At 34.2% G+C, this 16784-nt stretch overlaps 2 protein-coding genes across 2 annotated transcripts; both read right to left on the bottom strand.

Annotated features, from left to right (window-relative positions):
• Window positions 1-241: 241 nt before the first annotated feature.
• LOC104645174 (uncharacterized) lies at window positions 242-868 on the bottom strand. The gene has a single exon (XM_010316259.4). The coding sequence runs from the start codon at window positions 866-868 to the stop codon at window positions 242-244; it is 627 nt and encodes a 208-aa protein (XP_010314561.1).
• A 14917-nt stretch (window positions 869-15785) lies between these two features.
• Window positions 15786-16448, bottom strand: LOC138340301 (uncharacterized). Its single transcript, XM_069292014.1, has 2 exons — window positions 16144-16448; window positions 15786-16053 (listed from the first exon to the last, which is right to left on the bottom strand). Exons 1-2 carry the CDS (start codon window positions 16446-16448, stop codon window positions 15786-15788), a joined length of 573 nt encoding a protein of 190 aa, XP_069148115.1.
• Between the last annotated feature and the right edge of the window lie 336 nt (window positions 16449-16784).

Here is a 16784-nt window from a genome sequence, read left to right as displayed (position 1 = left end):
TTGTCAAAATCCAACATGTTGATAGAGAGAGGGAATTGTCAAAATGTTTTCAATTTTAGAATTCGAAAGTAAAAAAGCAACATCTATGTAGAAATGGTTGGTGATAAAATCCTATACTAAAACGCAAAAAACAATTTTTGTAACAATGTTTCCTAGAAGCATTTGCATGTGAAAAACTCAAACTCTACACCAATGTTTTCTAGAAACATTTGTATTTGCATGTTAGAATCGTCGATAACTTCTACCCATACAAATAGCAAAAAATCCTATGAGTGCTTTCCGCAGCCGGTAAACCCTTCTCTCCTCTGCTGTTTTTCGTCTCCTTCAATAATTTCCCGTCCGTCTTCCAAACCTCATTGGAATTTTTTGATTTTGCTTTTCTTGTGAGAAATAGAAAATTGTCCTTTTCCTTCCCTCCACTATTACTCCTCCATAACAGATCTCGGATCCTCGGCCCAAATCCAGTTGATTTACTTTTATTCCATTTCCTTGGTGATGGCTCACTTATCTTCGACTTCCTCATACAGTAACTTGTGGCAGGTATCGTCTCCTCCAATGATTTATTTTTTTCTAGATACAATTTCTTCAGCGGAGTTGATTTATCAATATCATTCAAATCTGAATCACTTAACAATAGATCCCTATTGAAAAGAGGGAAAATTGGCTGCTGGAATTTAGTCGGAGTGTCATAGATGAATTTCGCAATTGATTTATCCGAATTTTCAGAGGCTAACGAGAATTCAAAGTCCTCTTCGCTATTGTTCTCCTCCGCCTGACATTCATCGGAGATTTTAGCAGCAATATCCGGTACAAGTCCATAGTTGTTGAAACTGATGCACAAATATTCATCTTTTCCAACTTCGTTCATATTTGTTTTGAGTGATATGAAATTTTTTGTTTTGTTCTCCTCTGCTTCTTATGGGTATTATTTATAGGGGTTGTGCAAGTCTACTTTCCTTGTTGGAAGAGATCTCATATCATTAAACCCATTTTTCTAGAACTGATAGAGTCTTACCAAGTGATTGGATTAGATTAAAGTAGGTCAAATTTATTATTGAATAAATTTTTTATTTTAAAAATGTTTAACAAATATTAAAATAACTTGAAATAAGTTGAAAAGTGTTTGATAAGATAAATAATAAAAATATAATTCATTAATATAATTTTGTTTAATTAATCAAGAGAATTTTATGTATTCTGATTGGTATAAAGGAGTCAACATAAAATATAGTAAGAGAAAGATCTACAATAATTAATAATTAAGTAGCATTAAAACATATAGAAAAAATATTAGAATAATTAATAACCAAGGATCCTTCAAAAAATATGGCAAGAAATATTAAAATAATTAATAACCTAATTAAGAAGACTTATATATATATATATATATATATATATATATATATATATATATATATAGTTATATATACAGTGTCCATTACCGTAGAAAGCTCACATCTTCAAGAATGTGTTTTTCCACAAAAGGGGCATACCCGTACACACCAAAAAAAAAAGTAAAGAAGACCATTATTTTCCTTTATTTTATTACTTTTACTATATATTCCGTCACTTTCTCCCTTTCTTCTATTCTTCCTTTTCTTCTTTTTTAACTAATATTTCATCCTTTCTTTTATTCTTCCTTTTCTTCTTCTTTTTTAACTAATATTTCATAACATATTATCAGCATAAGACTTTATATTTTTGGTATGATAAGCACATACTTTATATATCTCTAGTTGCATTTTTGTTCTTTATTTATTAATATTATTTTAGTTAAATTAACCTATTGATTTGTATTTGGTATATCTAACTCTATTATTATTTAGTGAGTTATATTAATTTGAGTATGTATATCATTTTCTTTCAACTTTTCTTATATATGAATAATGTATAAATTATAACTTTATCATAATTTTTTCTTGAACATCTTGCAATATATGCTTCTAAAAATTTCATTTATGTATGTTATTATTATATCTAATTTTTATGTACCTTGCAATAGAAATTTTCTTTGTGTATTTCTATATTGCTGAATTTATTTATGTATTTCAAAAATCGTTATTTTATTTGTATATTTCTATATTTACCTTAAATTCATATCTCTCTTTCTGATTTTTTTATAAGTAATTATTTTATTACGCAGCAATTAATTATTTCTTACTCATCTGCCTTCTTCTAGTGTTCATCAAGTTAAACTTATCAAGTTTTTGAGTTTGTAGCACTTGATATTATTGAAAAAATTATTTGTCATGTGTTGTTGATGCTAAAATTCACCATGACGCTGAAATTTGTGGTGATATATTAAACAAGAAAATGAAGTTTCACATCAGTATAAAGCGAAGACCATGATTTTTTGCCTACATCATCTCCATGAGGAATTAAAAATTGAATATTTAACCCTCTTTAAATATGCATTAATTTGAAGGATCGATATGAAAACCTAAAACTTACGGTGTTAATAAAAGCTAGAGATGAGTGGCTAACCCTTTGAATTCAAGATTTTATAACTCTATATGAGTAAAATTCTGCTCATCATAAAGTAAGTTCCACATTAATATTATATGGAGATACCATCACTAATAATGACTTATTTGAGAAAACTTTTCTACTTCCACAATTCAAATTTGTTATCAAAACAATAATACAAAGAAAAAAGTTTTAAAAATATTTTGAATTAATTACATGTACTTATGGCTTAGCAGAATACTGCTTTATTGATAAAAAATCATGAAGCTCATCCTACTTTTCCTACTCCATTCGATGAAGCAAATGTTGTAGCAACACATAATCAGTGTCAATAAAGAAAAAATAATTATCCTAATCTTGGACGTGAATGAGGACGGGGTATGGGACGAAATGATTATTGTCATTATGATAGAATCTATATTCGTCACTGATATTGATATAAAAGATCACTAGGTATGTGAATGTCGTACGCCTTATAATTTTTGAAACTTTATCACGCCCCTCTTTGAAGAAAAGATAATAATATGGCGGCACACTTGTCTTTTCAGAATGATGAGGATGAAGAAACTTCCTCAAATAAATATGATAATATTGAGATAAATCTTACATATAAAGATGATGACATAGAAACCTCCAAAATATTACTTATTTCAAAGATGGATATATTTATGAGTATTGATTGAAGAACTGGTCATCTAAGTGAGGATAAATTTATAAGAATAATTGTTGTTTATTTAATTATGTTCTCAACTATTTTGTTCTTCCTAAATGCTTTTGTTACGGTATTATGTTTTACTAATTTCTACATTTTTGTTTATATTGATGAAGTTGTTGTTTTTAACATTTTTATATTGCATTTTTAATTTTTATGAAGAATATCAAATTTTCCCAATCATTAGCCAGATTCAGAATCAAGCATGATGATATATATGTGTTATAGATTGGGCAGAAGCACACACTATTCTAGGAGATATTAGAACACTTAATAACTAAGACGCTTCAAAGTAAAGGGCAAGCAATATTAGAATAATTAGTAACTAAGGAACCTTAAAATATATGGCAAAAAATATATATCTTTTAATTTTTTTTTAAATGGCAAGAAATTAATAACTAAAGAGCATAAAATATATGGTAAGTGTTATTTTGTCTTACTAATTTCTACATTTTAGTACAATTTCATAAAATTGTTGATTTTTCACGTTCTTATATTGTATTTTTTTACTTTTATGAATAATATGGAAAATCCTAGTCAAGAAATATTAGAACAATTAATAACTAAGAAACCTTATAATATATGGAAAAAATTTATATTTTTAATTTTTTTTTAAAAAAAAGGACAGAAATATTAGATCTATTAATAACAAAACAACATAAATATATGGTAAGTAGTAATAGGAGAAATAAGAAATTAAGGAGTGCCAAAATGTATGGCAAGAGAAATACAAAAATTACAGGGTAAGAATATTAGAAAACTTAATAATTAAGTTGTCCTAAAATACATGGTAAAAAATATTTAAGAAAATTAATTATGAGGTCGTTCTTAAAAAGATGATACGAAGTATTGAGAAAATTAATAACTAAATAGCCCTAATAATTATGGTATGAAGTTTTAAGAGTATTTAACAATTAAAGAGTCCTAAAATAGATGATAAGAAGTATTAGGAAAATTAATAGATAGGAAATTTAGTAGTGTTGAAATATTGAGATAAGTTTCAAAAACACACCTAAACTATACATTTTCTTTAGTTTCATAACTAAATTATTGAGTGTCACGACCCAAAATGTCGTGAGTGGCGTCCAAACTAAACCCTTCAGTGGGATAAAGCAATTTAACTAAGGAAGAAGGGTAAATAACTAAATTAATGAAGTTCTCGGAAAACTCCAACAATATTCTAAAGAACTAACTTATAATGAGGAAAAAATAACCTAGAACCTGAAAGTCAATGTAACAAAACATATAAGTAACGAGACAATGTCTAAATAAGAAATGTCATAATCCTAACTAATGAAGTCTTACTAAGAATAAGTGTAAGTCTAGAATGTGGACAAAGACTCAAAAAGAATACAAAGCAGCTCGGATGATGGTAGGTCACCCTTGGATTTGAACACGAGTCACAAATATTCTATGCGAGGTCTGTCAATAGCCGCCAGAAGATGTCCCGTATTCAACAAAAATAGGAGAAAGTACATAATCAGTACACAACCACTATATACTTGTAGGATCAAAAGGCTATTCCACTAGTGTAACATAAGCAAGTCATCACAACATTATGACCATGCAATATATCGAATATAACAATACTGATATTGGTTAACACATGCTTAAAATTATAAATTTTACCACAAGTAGTTGATCCTCTTATGGAACCCAAATTCAAATTGTTAGTGCACCGAAACGTGATACCAATCCAAGTTAGCTTGCTGGATTGTGGCAATCCGATCTCATTTTTATGTCAATAAACAATCAATATAATATGGTAGTCAATAATCACCCGGATTACAAACACTACTAACAAACCCTAGATCATCCCCTGATTTTATTAGGGTTGTTTCCATCATGAATTTTGAGATCAAACCCTTTCCCATCAGCATTAACCTATCCTGTTGTGTTTTAAGTATCGAAAAACGAATTGTACAAATGGAAAGCTTACCTTTAGCATTATTGTCATGCCCCGAGCCTATACGGTGGAGTAGTTGGCACCTAATGACCATTGTTGACCTTGAGCAGAATCTTGAACTGACTTGTTTAACTCAGCATAAGACTTTACTCAACATAAATGGAAAAACATGTTCATTAAAATTACATAAAATAATTATCTTGGCAAAAATGACACTTAAGTCTCATAACAAAACATCTTAAATGTAAATAAATAAAGATTCAAATGTAAACTTTCTTACTGACTATCTGAATATGAATCCTTTAGAATACTAGATGAATGTTAGGACAAACCCCACGATATTATATAAATGAAAAGACTAGAAAGAAACTAAAAGAGTCCTCCTGAATGCAAGGAGACTCACCACTGACTCTGAGTGCTCAAGCTAGATCAACGAGGCACTGTATGTTGATCCTGGTTACGCGTCTCTGCATCATAAGACGATTCATACCAACTGAAGTCACTACATTTAATGCACAAGTACGCGAGTTGGAATGCTGAACAACATAGGCTAGAATGAGTCTGAAAGAAACTGAAGAACTTACGTGGCTCAACTCAATTCAACATGACTGACTGATTTCAATATAAATCAATTTAACAAAAGTGCAATATAAAGAAAAGTTTGTCAAAAAAATGTTGTAAGTTTTGAATATATATATATATATATATATATATATATATATAGTGATATCAATAACTGTTAGATGTATGTAAAATACAATTAAGCAGATGTATGTAAGTATATTTAACTTCTGTAGAAGTTTCTATCACCGATAACCATCACTTCAGAGTTAGAATGAAGATACAACATTTTGTCTCACGCTGCCAGAGTCGTCCTATACTTTGCCATCGATATAGAACTTGAACTGCTTCATGGATCCACTAGCCTATGGTAAGAAAAAATCACTAGAGGAATCATCTAAAAAATATGACCCTTTTCTACCCATGGTGGCTACATGGTTTATAGGGGTTGTGAGTTGTATGAAATCTCTCTCATATCGGTAACCAATACTACTTCAAAAAAATATCATTATATTAGATCTAATGTTTTTAAACATACTTACTTCTGTAATTTGAGATCAGCTCAAAACTTAGCTCAAAGTCTATCTTGGAAATCTCAGCATCCCTACTTTCTTCATTTAGAAAGTTACTCTTTTCTAAAAACTAGACGGAAGGATCTTTGGAAATCTCAGTTTTGTCATAACATAAATGTGAAAACATTGATGAAGTTGCAAAGAATACTTAGTTCCCTTATAACTCTTGAGAACTGAATTCAGTTCTTTACTCTTTTCTTGACTTGAAAACTCTAGTCTTAATCAACTCTTAGTAAATACTTAGTCCCCTTATATTTCTTTGAAGGAAAAATTTCAACTTTCTAATCTTTAATATAATCTTGAAACTTGAGACTTATGACGAAGTTAAAAAGTTTAGTAAAGACTCTTGAAGACCTTTGAGAACATTACTTTGACTTGCTTCTGAACTTCTAGACTTAACTCTTAACTCATTTGACTTTGATCTTAGCTTTCCTTCAATTGGATTATGGATTCAAGGTTTGAATTTGTGTTCTTTAATTATTTCTAGGTGTTTAGAAATCATTTGAAGCAATTAGAATCAGCGGAAGGTGTAAATATACCTTAGAAGGACTTAAAATGGTTAAATGACAAAAACTAGGTGAAAAACACCGATCGGGGCGCACTGGTGGTGCGCCGCGCTAGCCTCAGTTGACTGAGGCTTGGTTTTGGCGCATGCATGGCGCCCCGGGCCAGGCCCTTGTTTACTGAGGCTCTCTTTTGGCACACTCAACGCACGACACGCCTGTCCTTGCCCTAGTGTGTTTGACAATTTTTTCAACTCGTTTTCTAGTTCCAAATCACCTAATCCTCCATGGCTTCATCCCCAAACCCCTAGGATAATAATTACCTTCAATATCTATCAGATTTAAACCCAAAACAACATCGGAAACTAGTAATCATAATCAATGGGTATAAACTCAATTCAACCAAAAAGGAATTTTACGAGATTATCAAGAATTTAATTCTAATCATGAATTGAAATTCTATAAATTCTGAACTAAAAACAAGATTTGTGAGCCGATGAATTAATCAAAAACTAAAGAGCTCACATACCTTAATATGGATACCCCCGACAATTTCCACTCACAAATCCTTGGTGTTCTTGGTGAAATATTGATCTTTGTCCCTTGTCCTTCTTCTCTTCTATTTTCTCCCAAACCCTACGCTTAGAAGAACTTTTCTAATATGAACTAAAACATAATTTTACCCCTATTAAATCTTTAAATGAATTATGAAATAAACGGGTAGAAAGACTAGTTCACCCTTTCTTAAATTTGGATTGAACTTTCCTAACTTCAAAAACCCAACTTCTGAAAAGCATATCTCCCTCATACATATCATAATCGTGCAAACTTAGAGGACTCTCTGACCATATAAAGAACTTATTCTAAATCATCATGAGCTAAAAGTTATGAGAATTCGAAATTTTTTAATTTCTTAGCTTAGTCTAGGCTACTACGAGTTACGAGATGTTACAATTCAAAATGGTGACCAAGGAGTAAGAATCACATGGGGTTCATTCATTCGCTCTAAAAGTTGAAAAGTGAAAAATAATGTTGTTTAGGGGTTTATTAACGATATTGAGTCGCTTGTGGTCCATCACAGCGGCACTCATCCTGCCAGAGCAAATAGAACGCTCGCTAGAGCGGCATTCCCGATATAATGAGTTATTAAAGACTTTTTGTCCCATCGAACCAGTCACAACGCCCAAATCCCTTTTAAGCGGCTCTTGCAGAGCGGTGAAACCCGGCGCCAAAGCGACATAAATGAAATAAAGAGTTCCTTCAACAATTTAAAATTTTCACTCCATAACTCACCTTCAATTAACGAAAATACCTTTCACGCTAAGGTCGATTCCTAGTGATCTATTTATCCAAATACAATTTCGTAAAGTCGTACGGATTTCTTAACGTGTTATCAATCTATGCATTAAACGAAAATTATAAACAACCCACTCAACTGCTATAAGATTTGTCTAGAGTATATGCGCGCCGATGCCGTCCAAATCTCGACCAGGTTGGGAAATTTCTAGATTTTACTAAAAAGTTTCCGGACCCAAAATTTCTCCCTATAGACTTTTCTATTACGACGAAACCCGTTCATTACATTGAGAAGGTGAATTTCATACCTAAATTATCAATTTTTAGTGTGAGAAACACATCTCTCTCTTTTATACCACTATGATCATGATGTATGTAATACACCCTTTCTTTTATTTTAAAAAAATTATCGCATCACACTCTAGATGGATTAAATATTCATTATTGATAAAAATTAAACAAATTATTAGTAATATTAAAAATTATTATTGTAACGCCCCGAGCCTACACCCTAGACGGGACCGGCACTCGAAGACCATTGCTGGCCCTCAAGAAAACACCTAGTCTAGCTAATTAAATCAGCGAAAGACAAACCTTAACGTTGATACGAGTAAAAACATAATAAAATAGAAAACATCACATCATAACTTTTTCCAAATAGTAATTGAGTCTTAATAACTGAAAATAATTCAATACCAAAATAATATAGTCTATGAAGCCTCTAAATTGTCAAGAGAGGGATGTTGGGACAGACCCACAACATCCTAAAAGCTAAGCTAATTCAGAAATGAAAAAAAAAAGTATGTCCACCTGAATGCAAGGAGGCTCACCACAACTCTGAAGCTCGATCTGGAATCAAGGAAGAGCTGCATGCGGATCTTGGGAAATTGCGTCTGCATCATGAAACGATACAGGCCAACAGACATCAGTACATTGAATGTACAAGTATTTGAGTTGGAGAGCTAAACAAGGACTTAATCTTGAGGGGATTAGATCAACTTACCTTGACTTTGCTTAACTCAAGAGTATATTTAACTCAAATGATATACATATAAAGCAGTTTAAACCACATGCAAGATGTATGTATGTATGTGTGTGTCTGTGTGTATATATATATATATATATTGAATTTCATACCTAAACTATTAAGTTTTTGTATGAGAAACACATCTCTCTCTTTTAAACCACTCTGATCATTTTGTATGTAATACACTCCCTCTATTATTTTAAAAAATTATCGCATCACACTCCACATGGATAAAATATTAAACATTGACAAAAAATAAATAAATAATTAGTATGATTAAAAATTATTATTGTCACGCCCCGAGCCTACACCCTGGGCGGGACAGGCACTCAAAGACCATTGCTGGCCCTCAAGAGAATACCTTGCCTATCTACTTAAATCAGCGGAACAGAATCCTTAACTTTGACACGAGTAAAACATAATAAAAGAGAAATATGTCACGTCATAACTTTTTACCAAAATGATAATTGAGTCTTAATAACTGAAAACAATTCCAAACATAAATACTATAGTCTACGAAGCCTCTAAACTGTCTAGAGAGGGATACTGGGACAGACCCCACAACATCCTAAAAGCTAAGCTAATTGAGAAACGAAAAGAAAGGATGTCCCCCAGAATGCAAGGAGGCTCATTAAAACTCTGAATCTCAGTCTGGAATCAAGGAAGAGCTTCATGCTGATTCTGGGTTCCTGCGTCTACATCATGAAATGATGCAGGCCATCTGACATCAATATATTGAATGTACTAGTATGCGACTTGGAGATCTGAACAACGACTTAAGATTGAGGGGATTATATCAACTTACCTTGACTCTACTTAACTCAAGAGTATACTTAACTCAAATAATATACATATAAAGCAGTTAGAATGACATGACAAATGTATGTATATATATATATATATATATATATATATGCAATAACAAACTAAACTTTACTTATATAAGAAGTAATATCGCCTTAGTGGGAGTTACTCTAACTGACAACCATCACTATGAGCCTAATGGATAATACAACGTCTTACCTCACGTTGCAATAGAACCATCCTACACCTTGCCATCGGTATAGGACCTTACTCAACTTAGAGAATCCACTAGCTCTCCTTGCGTGATCATCTAAAAGTATGACACGTCAATTCCTAAGTTGGTTACATGATTTACATGGAGACTTGAGTTAATATGAACTCTCATCTCGACATCGACATCGGTGCTCAATACTACTCCCTGAAAATGTACTTTAGCTCATACTTTTAATAAAACTTCCTTCCTTTGGGTTGAGATAATTTAATCAACCCATTAGCTTTAAAAAAGCTCCTTTTAGAAATCAATGTTCCCCTTTTAGTTCTAAACTATTTTGAAAATTCCAGTTCCCCTCTTTACACAAATGTGAAACATCAATAAAACTCTAGGGAATACATAGTTCGCTTATATCTTTTGAGAAATGAACTCAACTCTTGTGTTTACTTAACTTGAAATTTTAACTCTTAGAGAACACTTAGTTCCCTTATAGCTTTTTGAGATATGAACTCTAACTCTTTACTTGAATTTGGACTTTAAGTCTTTAAAGCAAAATGAAAACATTTGTGAAAGACTTTAGAGAACTTATAACTTTACTTTTACTTGCTTCTTAAGTTCTAGACTTGGCTCTTAACATCTTTGACTTTGATCTTAACATTCAATGACTTTAATTATGAATTCAAGGATCATGATATTATATTTATGGATGATTTCATAATGTTTAGATGTACCTTAGAGTGTGGCAAACAACTATGAATGAGGGGTATATCACTTAGGAACTAGTAAGAAAAGAAAGGGAAAAAATGGGGTCTCCAGGTGCTCCTGGCGCTCTGAGAGGCACGAAATGCCCCAGCCTGACGGAGGCTATCCTCGGGTGATTTGGAAGGCGCGGCGTGCTGGATACTAATTGAGAGACTCCGTCCTAAGGGGCTTTGGAGCTGCAGCGCCCCAGCATCCCCCCAACGGGTTTTCCGACCTTTTTCTTTGTTTTTCCTCTCTTAACCTTCCCAAACTCCCACGGATCCCACCCCAAACACTTAGGATCTAATTAACTTATTACCCAATGATTTAGACCCGAAAACAGTCCTAAATATCCCACATACCTTGTTAGGGATCACCCTCGACGAAAATCCACGAAGCTTAATTTAGTGTTCTTGTGTCTTCTTCTTCGTTATCCTCTTTTATCATTGCTTTCAAAACCCTAGTCTATTTTGTAAGTGCATAAACTTAATGGGATCATTTTATATCCCCAACATATTACTAGAAAATGAAATAGTTAATTGACTTAAAGAAAAGACCAGAATACCCTTACCAAATCAAGTTTTTGAACTTTTCCTACTTAATAGCTCATCTTCCAAAGGTCATATATAACTTATACAACCTTGGAAATTCGCAAACTTTAAGTGGTTGAAAATATATTCTAAGGATCTTTCCATCCATATAAAGAACTCACCCAAATTCTTCCTGAGCTGGAAGTTATAGTCGTTTGAAAATGGCTAAAATTCACTTTTAAAATCTGGATTTTTTTTCCAGATTTCCTTACTTATTTAAAAATTTGATTTTTGTATTTTTTTTCTTAGATTAACCTTTGTTTATTTAGAATCCGGGATGTGACAATATCTTCCCCTTGGGAACATTCATCCTCAAATGAGAATTCCTTCTCTAAGCTAAGGATAGTAATATCATTTCAGCACTCAACCACAAAAGCAAAGTAATAACATGTTTATGCATAATATTATAAAGTACTAAGAAGAAAGTCTAGTACCTTGACCTCAATTCTCTGCGGATTAGAAGAGATGTAAATATTCCATCTTTATATCCTCAGCTTCCCAAGTCACTTTTTCAACAAATTGGTTCCTCCAAAGGACCTTGACCGAAGCAACTTCCGTTGTCTCAACTTACGCACCTCAAAATCCAAAATCTGAACCGGAACTTCTTAATAGAACATGTTATCCTGAGTCCCAACATTCTCTATTGGTATTATCAATGAAGGATCAACCAGACAGTTCTGCAAAATAGAAATATGGAACACTGGATGAACCGCTTCTAACTCTTGGGGTAGCTCCAACTCATAAGACACATTGACCACTCTCTTGGAGATTTTATAAGGTCCAACATACCGGGGACTAAGTTTTCCTTTCTTACCAAACCTCATCACTCCTTTCATAGTTGAATCTTAAGATACACCCAATCATCTACCTCAAGCTCTAATTACCTTCCTCTAACATCTGTGTAGGACTTTTGGCGACTTTGTGCAGTCTTCAACCTTTTTTTGAATGACTTTCACATTTTACATAGCTTTGGTGAACTAAATTTGGTCCTATCAACCCTGCTTCGCCAACTTTGAACCACCTAATAGGAGATCTCCATCTTTTCACATTAAGAGATTCATATAGAGCCATTTGGATGCTTAAATGATAACTGTTGTTTTAGGCGAACTCAATGACAGGTAGGTGATCATCCCAATTTCCTTTGAAGTCAATCACACAAGCTCTCAAAATATCTTCCAAGGTCTGGATAGTACATTCTTCTTGTCCATCCGTGTGAGGAGGAAAAGAAGAGCTTAAATTTACCTTGGAACCCAAACCTTTCTAGAAAGACATACATAATTGTTCGTTAAATTTGGCACCTCTATCTTAAATATTGGAGAGTGGAACTAGATGAAGTCTTACCACTTCTTGGAGGTACAACTTTGCATAATCTTTGGTCGAATAAGTAGTCTTTACCGGCAAGAAATGGGCTGACTTTGTCATTCTGTTGACAATCACCAAAATGGAAACATGTTTCCTTCGCAATCTTCGCTAGCCTGTGATGAAGTCCATATTAATAATCTACCACTTTCATTCCGGAGGCTCTATATTTTGATCTAAAACTCCAGGTATTTCATGTTGTACCTTCACTTGCTGACAATTTAAACACTTGGAAATAAATTAAACAATGTCTTTCCTCATGTCTTCCCAACAATATACCTCTCTGAAATCACGGTACATTTTTGTGCAACCCGGATGAATGGAACATCTGGAGCTATGAGCTTCCTCCAATATCCTCTCTTCAAGACCATCAACCTTAGGTATAGATAATCTGCTTTCATATTTCAGCACATCATCTCCCCTTTCTTCGAAAGCCAATACTCTTGGATATGGACGCTTGCCTTCAAATCAAGCAAAATGGGGTCTTGGTATTGCTTCTCTTTCACCACTGACATCAAGAATGATTCAGCCCCATTCGACACTACTATGCCTCATTTTGTGCAATCCATAGACCCGACTCCCAGACGTGCAAGTCTGTGCAAATCTTTTGCTAACTCCCTCTTTTCTTCTTTAACATGGGAAGTACTTCCCATGGAAAACTTTCTCAAGTCATATCAACTACATTATCTTTACCTTGGTGGTAAAGAATACTCATGTCATAATGCTTGAGTAAATACAACCACCTTCTCTTTCTAAGGTTGAGCTCGTTATTAGTGAACACAAATATGAGGCTGTTGTGATTAAAGTGAATATATCCATATGAACACCATGTAAATTATGATGCCATATCTTCAATGAAAATACTACTGCATCCAATTCTAAGTCATGAGTGGGATAATTCTTCTCATGAACTTTCAACTACCTGGAAGCATAAGCTATGACCTTGCCATTATGCATTAACACACAACCCAAGCAAACTCTTTATGCATCGAAATATACCAGAAAGCTTTGAGTACCATCTGGTTAGGTCAAAATAAGAGCGGTAGCCAATCTTATTTTCAACTCCTGCAAGCTTTTCTCACAAGCTTCAAACCATTGAAATTTGACAGTCTTCGAAGTTAACTTGGCCAAATGAGGAGAGATAGATGAGAATCCTTCAACAAATCTCCCATAATACCCAGCGAAACCTAAAAAACTCCTTATATATGTCGGAGCTGTTGGTCTAGGCCAACTCTAAATTTCTTCTATCTTCTGATGTAAACTTTAATACCTGCACCAGAAACAATGTGGCCTAAGAACGCCACAAACTTATGCCGAAACTCGCACTTGGTGAACTTGACATACAACTTCTTATCTCTCAAAGTCTAAAGAACAACCCTTAGGTGACTAGCATGATCCCATTTTTTCCTTGAATAAATCAGTATCTGATCAATGAAAATGATGACAAAAATATCCAAATAAGGTTTTTGAAGACTCTATTTATGAGGTACATGAATACTACATGTGTGTTAGTCAAACCAAAGGTCATAACCAGAAATTCATAATTCCCATATATTGTTATAAAAGTTGTCCTGGGAATATCACGTTCCATAACCTTCAACTGATGATTGCCTGATCTAACGTCAATCTTGGAAAAGAAATAAGCAACTTGAAGTTGACCAAAAAGATCATCTATCCTTGGAAGAGGATATTTATTCTTGATGGTCACCTTATTTAACTATCGATAATCTATAAATATCCTAAGGGACCCATCTTTCTTCCTAAAAAACAAGACCAGAGCGCCCCAAGGTGAGATATTTGATCGAATGAAACCTTTATCTAATAGATCATTCACATCCTCCTTTAATTCTTTTAACTCAGCTCTGTATAGCGTAATAAAGATAAGAAGAGTATCTAAGGTGACATTTATGCTGAATTCTATCTCCCTTTCAGGGGGGACTCTGGGTAAATAATCACGAAAGACTTCTGGGAACTCACTGACTATAGGAACTGACTAAGGGGAAGGTACCTCAATATTTGAGTCATTAACTCGGACTAAGTTATTGATAAATCCCTTAGAAACTAACTTCCTCGCTTTAAGGTACGAAATGAAGCGACCCTTAGGCACTGTTGAACTATTAGGCCACTCTATGACTAGCTCATTAGGACTCTTGAATTTGACAACTAGGGTTCAACAATCTATTGATGCATAACATGCATAGAACCAGTCCGTACCTAGAATGACATCAAAATACACCATGTCTAACTTTATAAATCAGCCATGCTATTCTTGTGATTGATGAAAACAAATCAATCACGGTAGACTCTTTCCGCTAGAATAGACTTCCCAATAGGTATAGAAACACAAAAAGGTTCACAAAGCTATCCAGGGAGAATATCAAACTTATTTGCAACATAAGGAGTTACAAAGGATAATCTTGCTCCTGGGTATAAGAAATCATAAACATCAAAAGTAAAGACTTTAATCATACATGTGACAACATCTGGAGAGTTCTCTTGCTCTTTGCGGCTAGTGATAGCATAGAGGTGATTCGCCCCTCCGCTGGTACCAGAATTAGTTACTCTGGGTGCAGCCCTGTTAGGAGGAGCAACTGATGAAGATTGGCCTCTGTTGCCTGAATTTTCACCACCTTACTTATTATTAGGGCATTCTATCATGGAGTGGTCCTCTTGATCACACTTGAAACACCTGTTTGTCCAACACGAAATTTGCCAGGGTGGATTCCAACACACCTACCGCTAGAAGAACTTCTACCACCTCTTTGTGCCATACTACCATGATATTGGGTCGGTCTATCCTTGAAGCGTTGTGAATTGTGACTGCTATACTCACCTCAGTTTCTGGAAGAAGGTGCACTAGCAGATGATGGTTCATGCCCCTTTAATTTCTAGAATCATGGTCGGCTCGAACCCCGTTTCTGTTGACTAGTCTCATTCCCAGACTTATCCTTCTTGTTTCGATAATCTTCTCTATCCTTCACCTTCTCTTCTTCAATTTTTTGAACGTATACCATTAGCCTTAATATATACATGTCACCTATAAACATCGCATCCCTACTACGTTGCTTGAAGAACGACCCAACCCTGCAACAAATAGACTAATTCTGCTCCTCATGTCTTTCACCATCTCCGGAGCATAGCGAGATAGCTTGGTGAACTTTAACATGTATTTATGAACACTCATGAAGTCCTGTTTCAGAGTAAGGAATTCCCTCACCTTCACTTCCTTCAGTTCACGAGCAAAGAACCTCTCCAAGAAGGCTTCCTTGAAAAAAGCCCAACTTGGATGTGGTGCATCCTCAGCCCTACCACACGTCCATTGGTCGAACCATGATCAGTCGATACCTTAAAGTTGGTATGGAGCCAATTCAACCCTCTTAAAATCAACCACATACATTACCTCATACACCTTCTTCAGCTCCTCTATGAAGTTCTCCGGATCTTCGGTAGTTTTTGATCCGGTGAAACTAGGGGGATTAATCCTAAGGAATTCAAAAATTCTCATAGTATTCTCCCTTTCTTGTCGAGCTCCTCTTTGCTGCTCGACTTGGTTGGTCACAACCTGACTCAACATTCGGATAGCTTCTCGAAATTCAGCATTGGTAACTTCTCCTTGAGGTTGTAGATCTGGTGAATTTGGAACCTCTTGTTCCTCAACATTCCTTCGTGGAAGACCTCTGACTATCGTTCTTTGAGGCATGATGATTTGAAAATACGTGTAAGCACGAATTAGAGAGAGACTTTTAGAGATAAACTCTTTGCACGAAATAAGATGAAAGAAATCATTCCTAAATATCCCAGCCTCCTAATCATAGATGTGGCACGCTTCACATCAATAATTAAGACTCTACAGACACTACTTCATAGAATCCCTAGGAATCTTAAACTTTGTGCTCTAATAACAAGTTTGTCACGCCTTGAGCCTACAATCTGGGCAGGTTGTGGCACTCCAAGACCATTGTTGTCCCTCAAGCGTACGCTTGGCCTGTCTACCTAAATCAGCAGATGAAAAACCTCAACTTTGACACGAGTAGAA

The sequence above is a fragment of the Solanum lycopersicum genome, chromosome 12 (genome assembly GCF_036512215.1).
Source record: "Solanum lycopersicum chromosome 12, SLM_r2.1".
In the NCBI taxonomy this organism is placed as follows: domain Eukaryota; kingdom Viridiplantae; phylum Streptophyta; class Magnoliopsida; order Solanales; family Solanaceae; genus Solanum; species Solanum lycopersicum.
Note: the sequence above shows the minus strand (reverse complement) of the source record. Positions and strands in the feature narration are given on the sequence as shown.